At 42.0% G+C, this 18,708-nt stretch overlaps 1 protein-coding gene across 3 annotated transcripts in view; it reads left to right on the top strand.

Moving 5' to 3' along the window:
• Positions 1–18,708, top strand: part of PTPRR (protein tyrosine phosphatase receptor type R) — a 231,716-nt gene that overhangs the window by 119,610 nt on the left and 93,398 nt on the right. For all 3 annotated transcript variants that reach the window (XM_032803819.1, XM_075059923.1, XM_032803820.2), the window contains exons 3-4: positions 3,591–3,704; positions 14,101–14,256. In XM_032803819.1, coding sequence (XP_032659710.1) covers positions 3,591–3,704; positions 14,101–14,256 — 270 coding nt within the window. The remainder of the gene's footprint in view (positions 1–3,590; positions 3,705–14,100; positions 14,257–18,708) is intronic.

Genomic DNA, 18,708 nt, shown 5'->3' with positions numbered 1-18,708 from the left:
AATGCTAATACCTGAAGCCATGACATCCCTGATTTGGTGCATTCATTAATCATCAAAAGAGTTGCTTGATATTCAGAAAAATGAATACAAATTGCAGGTAAAATAGAATTGTGGCTCTGCAATTTTGTTGCCATAAGCCACATTTAGAATTCAGCATGGACTTTATATTATATTATAAAAATATTGGGCTGGTCAAAAACCCGAAATGTTTCCTGTTTTCCCTATTGGGAAAAATAGAGAAGTTTTAAAAAGGGGGGGAGGGATCCCCAAAATCCCCAAGTCAAAATTTTACTGTTTCCAAATACAACATTTAAAGTCATAACAAAAAACTTGTTTTGAAATGTACATTCAGGAAAAAGAGTTTACAATTTTCCCATTGGAAAATTGTGTCAAAATCAATAGGAAAATATTGATTTCAGCTAAGCCACATTTGGTGATGGGAAAAGTTAGCTGCCAAAAAATTTCAATCTCTCTCTCTGCATGTGAGTTCATTTCTAAACGTGGGATACTGTATTATCAGAATGCTGTTGATACACAATTATACCCAGAAAATCTCATGAACTGATTCAAGTTTGGACAAGAGCCAGAAAGGCTGACCAGTGTATCTGAAATATTCCAAATAGACACAAGGCAAGCCTGAGAATGTGGCTGGCTCTGTGGAAAAACCCTCTGGATAAAACCAAAAGAATCCATAATTTCCAGAAACATCTGTGCTGACATCTGCATGCACATGGGAGTTATCAAAGATACTAATACGTAAAGACTCCAAATGTTGCACAACACTATTTTCAAGAATTTAGATCTGACATTTTCCATACAACCTGATGGTATATAAGCCAACAAAATCATTAATCTACATCATGCCTCAGGTGTACAGGAAACGACAGGAGCCAAATAAACTAGTCTTTGTCCCTGGCTACCTCAAGCCTTGCAAGCAGAATGAAAACAATACACTACTCACCCCTCCTCCTCATTCTGCGAAAAGTTATTATGACTGAGTGCAGAGTTGTGCAAATAAACTCAGTGTACCAACCCAGATCTCTCTGCTTTATGACAGATCCAGATAACACTCAAAAGTAGAATCATGAATGGCATATGTTTATTCATAACAGATCTGTCACTACCCAACCCAAACTGTAGTTGCAATGAATCTTAGTAAGCCATATTGAAATCCTAATAGATACTGCTAACGTTGCTGCCCAAGTCATCCATCCCTTAGTCTTCCCATGCAGATCCATCTTCCATTCACACAAATAACAAGACAAAATAATCAGTAGAACACTTGAGAGGGCATTTTCACTCCTCAATCTTGAATCAAACAAGTGCCACAAAAAAATTGTGCCTGTTAAGGGTGTTGGAACTTTTTATTCTTCATTCTGTGTGTCATACAGCAACTTTCTGGCATGCACTATCGATCAATGAATATTTGTTAGTCACCTGATATATATATAAGTGGATAGCAATGCAAATAAAGCAATCCAATTTATGAGTTTTCTTTTTGCACATGACCTGTTTTATAGTTTTCAGTTTTCTGGTCTGTATTTTTTTAGACAAAACAAAAATAAATTGAAAAAGTTACTTTTGAAGACTCACATCTTAACCCTTTTTATCCCTGATATATATATTCTGACTACCCAGTGGTAGGTGGTGGGAGAAAAACTGGTAGCAGAAGGTAGAGGCAGGTGGGTGTAGTTACTGAAGTTCCGAAAGGAGGAACCAGAATAATGAAGAGCAGTGGTATGTTTGAGAGGCAGAGAAATCGGAGCAGCAAAAGGATGATGTTGGGAAGGAGAATAAAGGGGAAAAGAGAGAGGCTTTATTTGACTTTAGCCTGATTAACAAATCTTGCACTTGACTCAATAAATTGTTATAATAGAGAAAAGATATTACTCCATATTTGAATTAAATCCCGTTGTGCACAATTTCATTCCCCCAGGATGAAAATCCATGTACTGAGATGTCTATGAAATCCCAGTTTTAAATGTTTCTTCTTTTGGTTTTCTGTTCTGAATTTTCATTTTGGAAATATCTCTTTCCAGGCATTTTATTTATTGCAGGCAAGAACTCTTTCCCCTCAAATCACCTGTTTTGCCTGGAGCATATATAAACCTAGAAACTGTCGCTACACTTGCAATAGCCAGATTAATAATTGCTCTGGGAAATGAGGATGGGTAGCAGATTCAAAACTGTATAGTCCTTAGAGAGCAGGTGCAATACATGATAAACACTGCTGATCAGCAAAGAGTAAATGATTAATTAGCGTTGGCTAACAGTGGATGTTTCAGTCTTTCCTTTTCCAAAGCAAAAGGAGCAGCAGCAGTAACTGAGTAAGAAATAATTTTAAAATGTATGCTAACATTTTGTTATATTGATCTGCCACATGCTAATACCCACAATGTATATGCTCCCTAACGGTACAGTTAGCGTAATAATTTTGTAATTTCCAGCGAATCAGAAAGATTTGGACTCCAGACATGTTTCTCTTTTATCCCAATTTATCTAGTCTAGGCAGATTAGACCTATCTAATTCTTCTAATCTAATATGTCTATCCTAATATATGTACTCTATCATATTTACAGAATACCAGTCACCATAGTATCTAGGCACCAAGATACAGTAATATCAGAGTGGCATAACGATATTAAAAAGGAGCTCTACTCCCACGAACATTTATTTAGAGATTTGTTTTTGCTCTTTTCCCTTTCCTCTACTTCTCCTATTTTACATATTTCTCTTGGAGCTTTAAATTTTCCTGGTTTATACATAATCAAAAACTATTGCAGGCAAATTTTGTGACTGAAAATTCTGTGTCACTGAGAGGGAGATTGCTTTAAGAAAATAGTTCTTTCTTTATCAAGCACAGTTGCAGTTTGATGTCTTGCCCATTGCTAGTTAATCTTGCTCACATAGGTCTATCTGGGAAGGGGGAAGCCATCCTCGGGTACTTAGAGCTGAATGAAAGCTTCTCCCAAACTGACCCTCGCGAGTTCTGGGATCTTGAGCAAGTCAGTCAGCCACACTGATTGCTTTAAATAGAAAGGTGAAATTCTTACATGAAAAATAATTTTCATTCAGTTAAATCACCAGTTCAATTTGATTTGAGTAGACCTCTTTAAAGGTCTTACTCCGTTCCAGGTTAGCCTCTCCTGTAGAAATGCCAGTTAGTGCCACACAGCGTGACATTTCCTTTCCTCCTTCCTGCCTTCATCTGCACATAGTATCCACAAAGGAGCAAGGGAGGGGTGAAGTGTTGTGTGTGCAGCTCTTCCTCACCACCTTCCATCTGTGAAGGGAGAGATCTACATGCACAGGGCCCCTGTTACATGTGGATTCCTGGAGAATGATCTTTACTTCAATTCTTACTCAGGTAAAATTCCATTGACTTCAAAGAAAATTTTTCATGGGTAAAGACTTCTTTCAACCGAGAACATTTAACACACTTCCCTTGTACTTTTTCCTTATTAAAAATGCAAATCAATTATACAGATTATCATCTTGAGGAAAAACAATTAGTAAGATTCATAGAGGTCAATCATTGGTCGAGAACTGTATGTGCTGAGCACAGAACTCATTTGTTTTTGTTTTTCAGGCACTGCAAATGGATGTAAACAAGCTGAATATCACGTTGCTTCGGATATTCCGCCAAGGAGTGGCTGCAGCTTTCGGACTGTTACCACAGCAAATTCATATCAACAGACTCATTGTAAGTACCAAAAATTTTGTATAAGAAAATTACCAGGTAATTTCAGTTAAATTAGCTTTCCTGCCTTTATGGAAAAGTCCAATAGACTCTGATTGAAAAAAAGATCCCTCTCTATAGTTTTTTAAACCATTCTATAGAGCATAATAGAAAATTATATCCCTGTTATCAAATTGTTCAAAAAACATATGGAAAGGAACTATCTATTACATTCTAACATAATTCCAGAATTATTTATAGAGTAAATACTACAGAATTCTCTTGGTTTCATCCAAGGGTTTTAAAAGAACTGGCCGAGGAGCTCTCTTGACTGGAAAAGTTGATTTTTTTTTCAATAAATCTTGTAACACTGGGAACGTCATAGAGGTCTGGAGGAAAGCTAATGTTGCACCAATATTTTAAAAGAGTAAACTGGATGATCCAGATTATAGCCCTGTCAGCCTGACACTGATCCCTGGTAAAATAATGGAATGGCTGATCTGGGACTTGACTAATAAACACTGGGAGGAGAATATATTTCATGCCAGTCAGCACGGATTTATGGAAAATGGATCCATAGTCAAATTAACTTGATATTTCTGATGAGAGTACAAATTGGACTGATAAAAGTTATAGATCTGATGTTATAGACTTCTGTAAGGCATTAGACTTGGTACCCCACAAAATCTTAATCAATAAACTAGAACAATACAAAATGATCATGGCGCACATTAAATGAAATGAGCACTGGTTAAATGAGAGATCTCAAAATGTATTATAAATGGGGAGTCATCATTAACATGCAGTGTTTCTAGGGGGGTCCCACAGGGATAGGTTCTTTCTTGGCCCTATGCTATTTAACATTTTAATCAGTGACTTGGGGTGGGGGTAAGAGAGACATAAAATTATCACTGATAAAGTTAGCAGATGCCACAAAGATTGAGGGAGTGGTAGATAATGAAGAGGACAGTTCATTAATGCAGAGACATCTGGACAGGTTGGTAAATGTAAGTTCATACACCTAGGAGCAAAGCATGAAACCTATAGTTACAGGACAGGGGACTTTATGTTAGGAATCAGTGATTCTCTGGAAAAAACTTGAGGACCATGATGGATAATCAGCTTCATATGAGCTCACAATGTCTCGCTGTGGCTAACAGGCCTAATGAGATCCATGGATAGAGCCCCGTGCGGATACAAAATTCATATCCGCTAATGGAGATATTTGTGAATATAAGTTCATATCCATGGAGCTGCAGGGCTCTACTGGGAATCGAAGTGGTGAAAGCAGCAGCATATTGGGCTGCCACTCCCAAAAGCCAGCTCCCCGCACTGGTGGCTTCTCCGGCATGGCTGTACCGCCCCTAGCTCCACCCACTGGAGTGGGCATCAGGGCACTGGCAGCTATCTAGGGTCATGCCAGTATGTGCAAATGGCTCACGTGCTTCTGGACAGGAGTCCCTTCCATGTAGCAGTCTGTGTCTCCTGTCAGAGAGAGTGTGAGACGCTTGCACACACTAGCAAGATCGGGGCAGAGCTGGGGGTGGTATATCCATATCAGAGGAGCTGCCAATTTATCTGCAGATATCTGTATCTGCAAATTTTGTATCTGCACGGGGCTCTGTCCATGGATGTATAAACACAAGAATATTGAATAGTAGTGAAGTTACATTACCTCTGTATCTGGCACTGGTGTAACCACTACTGGAATATTGTAGTGTCAAGTTCTGTTGTCCACAATCCAAGAAGGATGTTGACAAAATTGGAGAGGTTTAAGAGAAAAACCACAGGTATGATTAAAGGATTGGAAAATATGCCTTATAGCAGTGGTCCCCAAATTTTGAGGGCTGTGCCCACCTTGCCCCATCAGCTCCCCTTGCCCACACCTCCCCACCCGAGCCGGGAATGGGGTGCAGCTAGGCGGGGACATAGACAGGAGTAAGGGGGCTGAGGCTGGGGCCACAGGGATGGGACTGGGGACGGGGACCAAGCCGCAGTTGGGGGCGGGGACAGGAGCAGAGCTGCAACCGGGCCCCGGTGGGGGCCAGCAGCCAGACCCATGGCTCAGTGTGGCTCCATTCCCGGCCCCACCCCTAGCCTCAGCCCCAGGTGGGAGCGGAGCCACAGCCAGGCCCCCAGCCAGGTGCGGAGCTGCACCAAGGCTGGGGACGGGGCCAGGAACAGGACTGGGAACCGGGGCCATGGCTGGGTGCAGGGCCATAGCAGAGCTCGGGGCAGGGAGGGGCTGGGTGGCGTTCCCTCCCCACCCTCCACAGGGGCTGGTCTGGACCTGCCACACCGCCCTATAGGTCCCACAAGCCCCCCTAGGGGAGTGCTCACCACACTTTGGGGACCTCTGCCTTACAATGAGAGACTCCAGGAGCTCCATCTATTCAGCCTGATAAAGATAAAGTTAAGGTGTGACTTGATCACAATCTTACCTACATGGAGAACAGAAATGTGATAGTAAAGGGCTCTTCAGTCTAGCAGACAAAGTTAAAACAAGATCTAATGGCTGGAAGTTGAAGCTAGAAAAACACAGATTAGAAATAACTTGCACATTTTTAATAGTGAGGGTAATTAACCATTGGAATAACTTACCATAGGTTGTGGTGCATTCTGCATCACTGATAATTTTAAAATCAAGAATGGCTGTCTGTCTAAAATATTTACTTTAGTTCGAGCAGCTATAGGACTTGATGCAGGAATTAATACAGGGAGTCCTATAGTGTGTGTTATGCATGAGGTCAGACTAGACCAGAGGTTCTCAAACTGAGGGTTGGGACCCTTCGGGTGGCGAGGTTATTACATGGGAGGTCGTGAGCTGTCAACATCCACCCCAACCCCGCTTTGCCTCCAGCATTTATAATGGTGTTAAATATATAAAAAAGTGTTTTTAATTTATAAGAGGGGGTCACACTCAGAGTTGCTATGTGAAAGGGGTAACCAGTATAAAAGTTTGAGAACCACTGGATTAGATGTTCACAATGGTTCCTTCTGGCCTTAAAATCTATAAATCTGTTAATTTTTAGTCAATACTATGGTACATTTCCAGAAGGAAGTTTATTCTCATTTTCTTTATACCACATCCCTTCATTCAAATATACATGTGATTCTTGCTCAGACTATATGTTGGTCTGTCTCTGTTTTTGTTTATTTCTGATACATTTCTAAGTCATCACCATAATATCTGAGATTTTCAGATAGTAATTTAAATGTCTTGTTATGACATTAATATTCCTGCTTTGATAGTGGGCTTCAGCAACATGTGTTCAGGAATGGTCTTATAGATACTAAGGTACCATGTTCACAAAAGCTGGTGGCATTTTGTTTCTAAGGAGGAAGAATAAGTCATTTAAAAATAATTTTCAAAATCTGTGATTTTTCCATTTAAAACTAGCTAAGATTGTTAATATCTGATGAATGTATAATATGTAAAGAACTATACTGTATTGTGATGGGATCCTCAGGGTGCAACCTGGGACTGTGGGAGCACTATGCCCCCTTAACTCACTAATATAGGTTGTCTCTCACAATGCCTTAGGCCTGGTCTACACTGGGGGTGGGGGGATCGATCTAAAATACGCAACTTCAGCTACGAGAATAGCGTAGCTGAAGTCGACATATCTTATATTGACTTAGAATCACTTACTTTGCATCCTCGCAGCACGGCTGCCGCTCCCCTGTCGAATTTGGTTCTGCCTCTCGCTGAGCTGGAGTTCAGCAGTTGACAGGAGAACTATCTGGGATCGATTTATGGTGTCTACACTACCTGCAATAAATTGATCCCCGATAGATTGATCGCTACTCGCTGATCCGGCGGATAGTATAGATGTACCCTTAGTGGTGACAAGTAGCAAACCCTTCCAGGAGCTGTTGTCACTCAGTACAACCGCATGTGGAGCCCCACACCCACCCAGACTGCATCAATGATCCCAGAGTTGCTCACTGATCACACAGAGAGAGGAACCAGCTTAATCCCCCCAGCAAACAGCATTGTACTACCAGAATATATTGTCTTGCACTGCTCAAGATGCTTTCTTGGGCAATGCAAGTTTATGAATTGGTTCACCACTTCATCAGTGGGAAGTGGACATACGCCAGCCTTTGTAACCTGAGCAGATTTAACAAGGACTTCAGTCAAAATCACTGGTAAGGATAAACTTTAGAATAAGTCTATTGATTACAAAAGATAGATTTTAAATGATCATACGTAAGGCTATGTTTTTAATCATGGTATTTTTAGTAAAAGTCATGGACAGGTCATGGGCCATAAAGAAAAAATTAATGACCCATGACCTGTCCATGACTTATATTATATACCCGACTAAATATTGGGTGAGGGGACAGCCTGGGAGTCCTGGGGGTGCTTGTGGGGGGGCAGCCCAGGGGGCACTGCGTTGCTCATGGTGAAGTGGCCCAGGGACACTGCGCGTGCTTGGGGGCAGCAGCCCGGGACCCCTGTCAGTGCAGGGGGGGCAGACACCACTGGGACCCCTGTTGGTACTGTTGTGGCCGGGGGTTGGTGGGGCTGGCAGGCTCCCTACCTGGCTCCCCAGAAGCTGTGACATGTCCCTCCCTCAGCTCCAGGGCTGTCTCCAGGCACCAGCATTCCATGCTGGTGCTTGGGGCAGCAATCTGCAAGGGGCGGCAGTCCCTGTTGTTTTGCCCCCAAGCAGCACACCAAATTGCTGCCGCAGACGGCGGGGGCAGTCTGTGTGCCCTTAGGGCAGCATGCACGTTTCTGCGGTGGCGGCAATTCAGCAGCAGCAGCTTCTATGTTTAGCTGTCTGTAGTGGCTTCAGCTAAACATAGAAGCTGCCGCGGAATTGCCGCCGCCGCAGAAACACGCCTGCCGCTCTAAGGGCACATGGACTGCCCCCGCCATCTGCAGCGGCAATTTGGTGCACTGCTTGGGGCGGCGAAAACTGTGGAGCCGGCCCGGCTGAGCTCCTAACCCCTGTGCATTGCCCCCACCCCAAATGCCAGCTCCGCGGCTCCCAATGGCTGGGAACTGCAGCCAGTGGGTGCTGCGGGGGTGGTGTCTGCAGGAAGAGGCAGTGCACAGAGCTAGGAGCTGAGGGACGGGGACATGTCACTGCTTCTGGGGAACCTCCCAAGGTAAGCACTTCCCAGAGCCCTCACCCCCTTGTGTCCCAACCCCAAGCCCTAAGCCCCCTCCCACATGCACCCAAACTTCTGCTGCTGCTGCTAGGAGGGGGAGAGGGCGGTGGCTCGAGACTGCCCCAGCAGCAGCTTGTGTGGCTGGCCCAGGGGCTGCCCTAGCTCCTCAGGAGGTCCCCAGGCCAGCTGTACCAGCCGCTGCAGAAGTCACGGAGGTCCCGGGAAGTCACAAAATTCATGACTTACCTGACCTCCATGACAAACTCTCAGCCTTAATTATAAATGATAGGCAAAAGTCAGAGTAGTTACCAAAGAAAGATAAAAGATCAGCATGCAGTCTAAATACTCAGTCTTATTAGTGTAGCGCCCCTCTCCACCTGGTTACCTCCTTTAATGGCAATCCGATTATAGGTTTTGATGGACAGATGTGGGTTCTTTTGGATCCCGCCACCCACTGAGCAGGGTGAATCTTTTTTGCTATGAAATTATTTGGTGGTGCCACCACCCCGCATCGCTCCTCTCTGGCAGGGTCACGAGGGCAGCTTGGGTGGAAAATTCTAACTACAGAGTAATCCCCACTTACTTGCTAGATAGTTGGTGACGTCCAAGAAATAACATAACACCTAAAAATATATTCAACACAATAATTATATTAAACAGGCAACATATACGATATAACAGGGTGAAACACTATTTTTAGGGTCACCGGTGCCCACACTTAAAATACCCATGACTTGATGTAACAAGTGTAAAATTAGTGTCCTGTTGGTACACGTACTTTGCTGGGGCCCCTGATAACCTATAAAATTCTCTGCAGTGGTTTAGCAGTGTGGCTGACTGGGTTCAGTACAGCCCATAAGACCCACAAGTGGGAGCAGGTGGTGAATTCTTCCACAAGTGTAATAAGCAGCAGGTTAGAAAATCCTCAAACCCTCGCTCCCTGGCTTGAGGACACAGTTCAGGGAGTAGACGGTCCCCAAAACAAATTCCCTGACTAACTAAAAGCTGGTGCACGCACGAACTCCATGAATGACCTTCAGGTTTAGAGATGATGCTGGACTCCTAAGTCACTGCAGAGGGGCTGCTGTCTGCTGACAGGGGATCCTCCTCAGGCAGGAATCAGGCTGCGTCGGTCCCAGGATTTCCCCTCATCACAAAGGGGTGCAGGGCTCAAGGTGTAGCTTATACAACTACCCTAACATCCAAACTGTAGCTTCCTAGCCCAGCCTCCAGTCACACACTCAGCAGGCAGCTTCCCTGGACTAGCAGAGCTGACCATGTGGTGACTAGTCTCACCTAAGGAGCTGAAGTTGAACCCAGCCTCGCTGGGGAAATTTCCCAGCCAATGTAACAATTGGGAATCATCTGTGGGGAAGGAAAATCTAGCCGAGGGATCTGCTTTCAGGTCCTAGAGGCCAGTTCTCAGGGGGAATCCTGCTTGTGGGCCTGGGACTCCCCAGCTCCCCACACAGCCAGTCCTGCCCTGGCTGGCTCCAGCCTCTCCAAAATGGCTTCTCCTCTTTTCTGAACTCCCTGGGAGGGGCATCTCGCTCCCTATTGGTTGCCGGGCAGGCTTTGAGTTTGCCTTCACTCCTGCTTCCTGAGCTACCAGCAGACAGAGCTCCAGGAATCTAGGTCATCTCCTTGGGCGTTACATTAGACTAGGCAATATCTGGACTAAGCAGTTTTTCTCATCCTACTGGATATTGCAGGTTGGTTAGTCTTTCTTTCGCGAGCTCTCCCTGTGAGCCTGGGGACCAATCTCCTCAGCTCCAGTGTTTTGATGCCTTCATAGGCATAGGTGGGGGAAGAGACAAGACAAACCATGTGGCCTCTGTCCTCTATTTTGTATCATCAGTCCATGTGCTTGGAAGAACCAAGTCCAGGCATGTCTGATGGGCATTGCTGAGTCCCCCCAGATAAAGTTGAGCACTTCCCCTGGTGTGGCTTTGTGCAAGTGAGCCATTGAATTGTAACTCCCTTGCTGGACAATAGCAGTTGATGGTTGTTTGATAGTCACTCATGCATTGGTTACCTCCCTTGTTGTTGTTTCTCTGGAGCTAATACCTGGGCAATACCCAAACTCTCAGCATATTTTAGTGACAACCATACAACACAATCTCATAATATCATATGCATTAATGATATACATATTTAGATAGAATGATGGGTTTCAGCAGATCACAACCATTCCCGTGATACCTTACATGGCATGATTTATATGCAATATTACAGTTTTACACAAAAGTGAATATAGGGGTTACAGGGCACTCCCCCGAGGTATAAAGTGTTTGTAAAGTACTTAAAGGTTAATGTTAATGGCTCACAGTAGGACTCTATAACTGTTGTTTTCCACAGGGCATTTCTGCCATTAAATGGAAAAGCCATACAATCTGTGTGTTGCTAGCATTCCATTATTGTTCCAAGTGAGGGTGGCTTTTTTCAGGCGAGGTGTGGGCTGAATAACAGTGAAGAGATTGACAGGTTCAATATAAATGTATTTCCTAGTATGATAGGATTTTATATGCCAAAAGGGATCAAAAAATACCTTTCAAATAATGTCTTTGTGAGAGGATCACACAAGCTGTACAAAAGGAAAGATCAATAGCAATGCAATGACATTCTTTTCATTTTCTTTAGGAACGTCATTCATGGCAGGGAGTGCTCAATCTTCTTGTCCCCCACATTAACCAAAATGTTAAAGTTATAAGGCATACACAGTGAAAAGTGCAATTAAAAGAGGAACTTTCCTTATGGGTCCTAAAATACTCTAGCATAACTTGTCATGTAGCAGCTTTCCTAATGTGCTCTGAGGAGCCTGGGTAATTGAAAGCATGCTGCATATTGTGTTTTCCCGTTGATTCCATGGTTGTTTATTTTCTCTTTTAATTTGTGGTTTGAGGGTAGACATATTACCATTTTGCCCTTACACCTAGCCCAAAACACATTAGAAATGTTAATTAATATTAGTCTGCTCAACACCCACTGTGAGGAAGGTATTAATCTACCCATTTTCTATATGGATAAAATGGGGCACAAAGAGGCTATATGATTTGGCCAAGATCACACAGCGAGTCAGTAGACACAAGCATTAATAGTGTAACTGAAACATCCTTATTCCCATTCTTCTTGCTCTTACAACTAGACAGTATTTCCCTTAATATGAAGCTGCTTGTGAACAAAGCCCTATGTTAACAGAAGGTATAAAGTCCTTTCTATAAGCAAAGGAGAGCTGTCAAGGTTCCTTCCCCACTTTGAACTTAAGGGTACAAATGTGGGGACCTGCATGGACACTTCTAAGCTTAATTACTAGCTTAGATCTGATACACTACCACCATCCAGAAGTCAGTGTCTGGAGCACTTCCTGTCCCCCCAAAACTCTCCCCTCCCTGGGTGGTCTTGAGGGACTTCATCAATTTCCTGGTGAACACAGATCCAATCCCCTTGGATCTTAAAACAAGGAGAAATTAACCATCCCCCCTCTTTTCCCCCACCAATCTCTGGTGAGTCCAGATCCAATCCCCTTGGATCTTAAAACAAGGAAAATCAATCAGGTTCTTAAAAAGAAAAGCTTTTAATTAAAGAAAGAAAAGTAAAAAAATCATCTCTGTAAAATCAGGATGGAAAATACTTTACAGGGTAATCAGATTCATATAGCCAGAGGAACCCCCTCTAGCCTTAGGTTCAAAGTTACAGCAAGCAGAGATAAAATCCTCTCAGCAAAAAAAAGGAACATTTACAAGTTGAGAAAACAAAAATAAAACTAATCTGCCTTGCCTGGCTGTTACTTACAGTTTTGAAACATGAGAGACTGATTCAGAAAGATTTGGAGAGCCTGGATTGACATCTGGTCCCTCTTAGTCCCAAGAGTGAACAACACCCAAAACAAAGCGCACAAACAAAGACTTCCCTCCACCAAGATTTGAAAGTATTTTGTCCCCTTATTGGTCCTCTGGTCAGGTGTCAGCCAGGTTTACTGAGCTTCTTAACCCTTTACAGGTAAAAGAGGCATTAACCCTTAACTATCTGTTTATGACAAGAGCCTACCTCAGGGAGGCACTAAAAGGTGGGAATAGCACCTCCTCAGCAAGCTATCCCTTTCCACAAACCCCATAGAAACCCCTCCATCAGGGCTATAGGGTTCTGACTCTGTGAATGGGACAGGGAAAAGAGGGTGGGAGATCTCCACTGGAATCTCTTGCCCCCCAAAACCACAGAGAGTAATAATCTGTGGTAAATTACACTGGTTCCCCTTCTGCAATCCGGAAACAGCCCTGCTCCAGGAGCATCTGTGGTGGTGGAGCTGCTGGCAACCTGGCTCCTGCAAGAACTGTAGGGACTGGGGCCTAGTAGAAGATGGGGGAAAAATGCATGGCAATATGGAGGCAAGGAATCTCCATGAATGTTCTTTTTCATCTGGCTAATCCACAAGATCTATGAGTTTGTGGGGACTGAAGTCCTGCAATTTATGTTCTGGGGGAATGGCGAATTCTGCTTCCAATGAAGAAATCAATGGAAACTATAAAAGTTTATTCTAAGTAGGAGCGAAACCCTGTAGGAGAAAATGGTAACCTCTGTGTATGTCATGGTATCTATGGAGGTCAAATTTAAACTAATCATCCTTAAAGTATCCCATTAAATCTGATGTCTGTGAAGTTACACTTGTGAATGTAATGGCTCAATACTTTAAATATAGCAAGGCCATATTTGTTTCTTCATAACAATGAAGGTAGTGAAGTCAGATGTGTATACTTCCTGAAAAAACCCCAAGATTATTCCAGTTTTAATTAATTTATCCCCACCCTGTAACAATAAATTGCAAGATACCAGAAACACAAGCAGGCTGTTCTATGATGTCAGCACAACTTCCAGGCAGACTTTTAGGGTTCTGTCACATTGCTGTGGCATCTAATAGCATGACATTGCAATGAGAATATTGTGCCTCATCACAAAAAGTTGCAATGTGTTGACGTTGGATTGCAAAGTAACAACAAAACACCAACATGTCATGATGCAAAGCAGTTTTGCTGAAGGACAAACATCTAAAGATGGTGACTTTAAGGTGAGGATAATCTAATAAGGAGTGAGAGAGAAAAAACACAGCATATGCTATTTTTTAGCATCCATCCTGTGAAGTTTAAATTGCTCAAAATGGAGTGTGAGTAGAGAAAGAGAACAAGCGAGCAGTTGCAATCCTCCTTATACTATATTTTTCATTTTTAAAAATATGATTAAAATTTGTAGCTGGCAGGAGTGATTCAGAATCAAATATATTTATATGATTTGTGTTATCTAGGGGAAGAAGAACTGTGTTGAGCTGTTCGTGTCTCCAACACATCGAAAACCAGGAATTTCTGACGCGCTTCCATCTGAAGAGGTGTTGCGTTCACTTAATATCAATGTTCTGCATCAAAGTTTATCCCAATTTGGAATTACAGAGGTTTCCCCAGAGGTAGGTATCATGTGTATAACATATTAGAGTTTACTGTAAATTAGTCAACTCTAAATATAATTATTAAGGCCTGTGTTAGTTCTTAGGCTAAGGTGCTGATATTGAGGAGAATGTATGGCTAATAAAAGTTGTTTTTATTATTATTGCAAGGCAATAATAAAAAATAATCCTATTAAATTATTTAAAGAAAGCTTGAATGGATCATATAATCACTCAGGCTATGACTGCACTACAGCTTATGTCAGCATAATTTATGTTGCTCAGGGGTGTGAAAAAACCACACACCCTGAGCGACATAAGTTACACCAACATAAGCACTCGTGTGCTCAGCACTATGTTGGTGGGAGAGCTTCTCCTATTGACACAGCTTCTGCCACTCCCAGAGGTGGTTTTATTATGCTAATAGGAGAGCTCTCTCCTGTCGGCATAGAACATCTTCACCAGACGTGCTGGAGCGGCACAGCTGTATTGGTACAGCTGTGTCACTGCACCACTGTACGTATAGACATGGCCTAAAAAACTTTGGTCTTTTATATGAGAGTTGGCTGGTCTGAAGACTTCTGTGAAGACACAAATAGAATTCAGATTTCATGATAATTCTCCACTTCAGGGTTGTCCAACCTCCTGCTTGGTCCATACATGGTTAACCTGTGCCTTGAATGGCTTTGGGAGCATTGTGTTTGTTTATTTTATCTATTGCTGACTTTGTTTCTGGTAGAGTGAGAGATTTGAAAGTTTGCCCACTTTATTTTTTTTACCTAGCCCAAAAAAGAGAGAGCCCTTAAAACGTCTTGCTATTTTTTATTACTACTTTTATTTTTAAAGATAATCTGTTTCGAAACAGGACCAGTGCTGGCTGTCACATCAGCAGTGCTCTGCAGACATTGCATTTGGACATATGTTTGACTTTGGGTTTACCTTGTGACACCAAAGGAAATAATAATTAAAGAAAAAAGGAAAGGAAGCCATTGAGTTCTCACAAACACATCAGGCTATAATCACATCACTTTGGATCTTGTCTGGTGCTTTGAAGCCCATAATTACACATAAAACCCCTTGAACTCTGTGTGAGGTCAATTTCATGAAAAATCTTGAAACAGTTAATCAAAAACAGATTTTCCTGTGCAAATTTCCATTTTGATGAGAGAGCAGTTTTTGATCAAAAAAACATTCTGAACAGAAAACTTTGACCAGCTCCAGTCCCCCCTCCCCTCCCCAGTCCTGTTGATTCCTATGCCAAGCAAAGGATCAGGGCCTTTATGTCCAGGCCTGTGTGTGAGTCATTGCTGAGTGCATAGCAGGTGCTACACTAGCCTACATAGTTGCTGCATGGACATTTTTCTACCTCATTTTAAAGTTCTAATTCAGTGTAAAGTGTTGCGATATATTTTCAGTATGAAAAGTGCAATATAAAAACAAGTTATAATGAGCAAAGTCATATGTGTTTCCTACAGCAGGTAAACTATGGAATTGAAAGGGTTTTCACAGATCAGATACTGAGATTATAGGACATTGAGTTATAGGATCACAAAGTGAAGCTAAGCAGTCCTGTCCTAATGTCAGATCTGTTCTTTACACCTCTAATCAATCACCTGGGCTGCAGCCCTAAAATACTTTCTTTAAATGAAAATTTACTTTAGTGCTGAAGTGTATGAATTTGAGAGCTATGATTATCTGTTCCAAATACTTCAATTACAAATAACAATTCAAATAGACATGGGAAGAAAGCATATGTGAATAACTCCTTATGGATGGAGAAATGATTTCAAGCTAGGAGGGACTGTCTGAAAAAACAAAGTGCTGACCTTGAAATCTCACCTATGTTACATACAATAGTAAATTGTCATTCCTCAGTTTCAATAGTCTAAAACTACTAGGTATTTGAATTCTCTCTCTGTCAATCAGATAAAAATGTAGCCAATACGAAGTTAAAGGTTTCATGATGAAGTTTTCTCTAGAATTCTTCATACAAAATAGCTCATCAAGTCAGGTGGGTTTAATACTATTGGGAAGACAAGAGCATTATTTGAATGTCTTTATTCCATTTTTAACAGATTACATAAATAAGGCCCTGATCCTGCAATGACTTATGCATATGCTTATCTTTACATGTGTAACTAGTCCCATTGACTTCAGTGGAACTACTCATATGTCAGTCTTTGTAGAAATCAAGGTCTAAAAGACAGCTACATTTAATCTTCACCTCCCAGCCATGTTAACTGACCAATTTTTCATGTATCCCTAAATCCACGCAAAAAAAAAATGTTTGCAGGGCAGAGGCAATAAGGGGCTATAACCGAGAGTCACACCAATTTCTGTGGTCTCCAAGCTCTACTCATGCTCCTTACTGGCTGCAGCCAGTGTGTTGGAAGCAACTTTCTGCCCATGCCTTGCACAGAGTGCTATTGATCAGGTGCTTCTCCTCTCCCACCTCTCTCCATTACCAGAGGTCAGGCGTTCATTTCCTTTGTCCCCGAGAATAGTTCACAGGAGGTGCCTTAATAACAGCTTAGGTCCAAAGGTATCGTAGAGAAAAAAAAAATTATAAAAAACCAAGGGCTTGTCTGCACACTAGCTTGCACCAATTTAGATAAACCAGAACAGACCCCTACATAAACATTCTTAAATCCATTTAGAAATAGTTTATATCAATTTAGTTTAAATTGATTCCATACGAACTTAAGCTATATTGATACAAACTGTTTCTAAACAGACTTAAGAGTGTCCACAGAGGGTATTGCACCTGTTAAACTAAATTGGTGCAAGTTTGTGCGTAGACAAGCCCTGTGAGAAAATCAAAGCATTACATTATACCTGTCAGAGGCCTGGAGAACCACCACTTAGCTAGTGACATATGTTATAGTTTCAGTTCATTTAATCAGCACACCCTTGCATCCTTAAGTTTCAGTGTCTGTCTCTGCTGGCAGGCCTTTTTTTCCTTACCATCTCTGACTTTCTGCTCTCAATAAGGAGGACTCTACCAGCAGAGCTTTTGTCTCTAGGAGCTTAACAACTAAGCTGTTTTAGATTAACTTAATTGTTTACAGCTCCATCTTATCAGTTTTCCTGGACCTCGGAACAAATAGTCCTGAACAATTGACACCATCTCACAAATTATTTTCTTATCATAGACATGAAGTGACTCAGCTACAATAGTCCAGAACTCCTGCTATCATAATTACAAAAGAGTTTAAGTGAGAGTTCTGCTGTCCTTCCTATTCTACATTAGAATCAAGGGTACAGACTTCTTTTGTTAGGCTAATGTAATATTTCGATGTTCCAAAATGGCATGTCAGTCAGTGTCAGAGCTGTGGTGTGTAATTTTTGCCTTTATATAGACAATTACCTAACGTTTCAAAATGGTTTAGATCTGACTTTGAGAAAAACAAAATCAGGAGAAAATGCGCACTGCATTTGTAATGGAAAAGAATTATAGTAGATTTAACTACTTATATAATAAGTTCTACCATTTAAAAAAAAACTCTACTGTTCCACTAATGTACTAAAAATAAAGTAATTAAAGTCCCTCAGCCAGTAGTTCAAAAATTATGTTAGCTAGTCAACTCTCTAGTTTATTTGATCTTTAGATGGGGAGGTACAGGGCAGCATTTATTTATTTATGAAAGGGCAGCTCAGCTGATGCTCAGTGAGCTCCTGCTTTTAATCCAGTTTTCCATGTGAGATGTCTGAAACACAGGAAGGTTGTCAGGTAACCTCCCCAAGGTCAGTTACTTTATAGCTTATGGGCCAATGCTGCAGCTGCTCTGAACACAGAAGTCCCATGGCTGTCAATGGGAGTTGAAACTGCAGGGCAGCTGCAGTGTTGGGCCTTAAGCCAGCATGAAGACTCAGGCCTATCCTGTAAACATTAGATAAAATAACCTCCTTACTGCATTGAGGTAACTGAATTGCACAAAACATTACAAAACAAATAGTGAAAGCAGTGAACTTGTTGTTTAAATATGGTAAGGAACAATTTCAGCAGAAATAATTGGCCAATATGCCAGAAACGCTTCAATTTTTTGAGTGATTCACTGCAAGAAGGTGATTTAGAATTCGTTTTCAGCCTGTGGACACATACAGAGCCCTTAGAGCCAGGTTGTGAAACCAAGTGCTCACATTTCTGAGCAGTTTCCCACCCAAGTACTTTCATTGATTTTAGTGGGTGTACTTGTGAGTTTCATTTTGCCATCTGGCCTCCAGTGCTGTGACAGACTGGCATCTCAACAAAAGAATATTCTTTTAAGGAGATTTTCTAATTATAAGTCAATACATAGTAATTTAAAAAAAAAAAAAAGCACCTGTGGCAAATTGCCGGTATTGTTCTCTGGGTCTCGTGCTTTCTCTTCTCTGGGGTAGGTTCAGGGCAATATTGCTTGCCTCTGAACCAGTTCTTAATCACTCCCCTAGTGTCCTTGGAGGAGGGGAGTGGAGAGGGAGGGACCTGAGCCC

This window comes from Chelonoidis abingdonii, chromosome 1 (assembly GCF_003597395.2).
Source record: "Chelonoidis abingdonii isolate Lonesome George chromosome 1, CheloAbing_2.0, whole genome shotgun sequence".
NCBI classification, from domain to species: Eukaryota; Metazoa; Chordata; order Testudines; family Testudinidae; genus Chelonoidis; species Chelonoidis abingdonii.
Note: the sequence above shows the minus strand (reverse complement) of the source record. Positions and strands in the feature narration are given on the sequence as shown.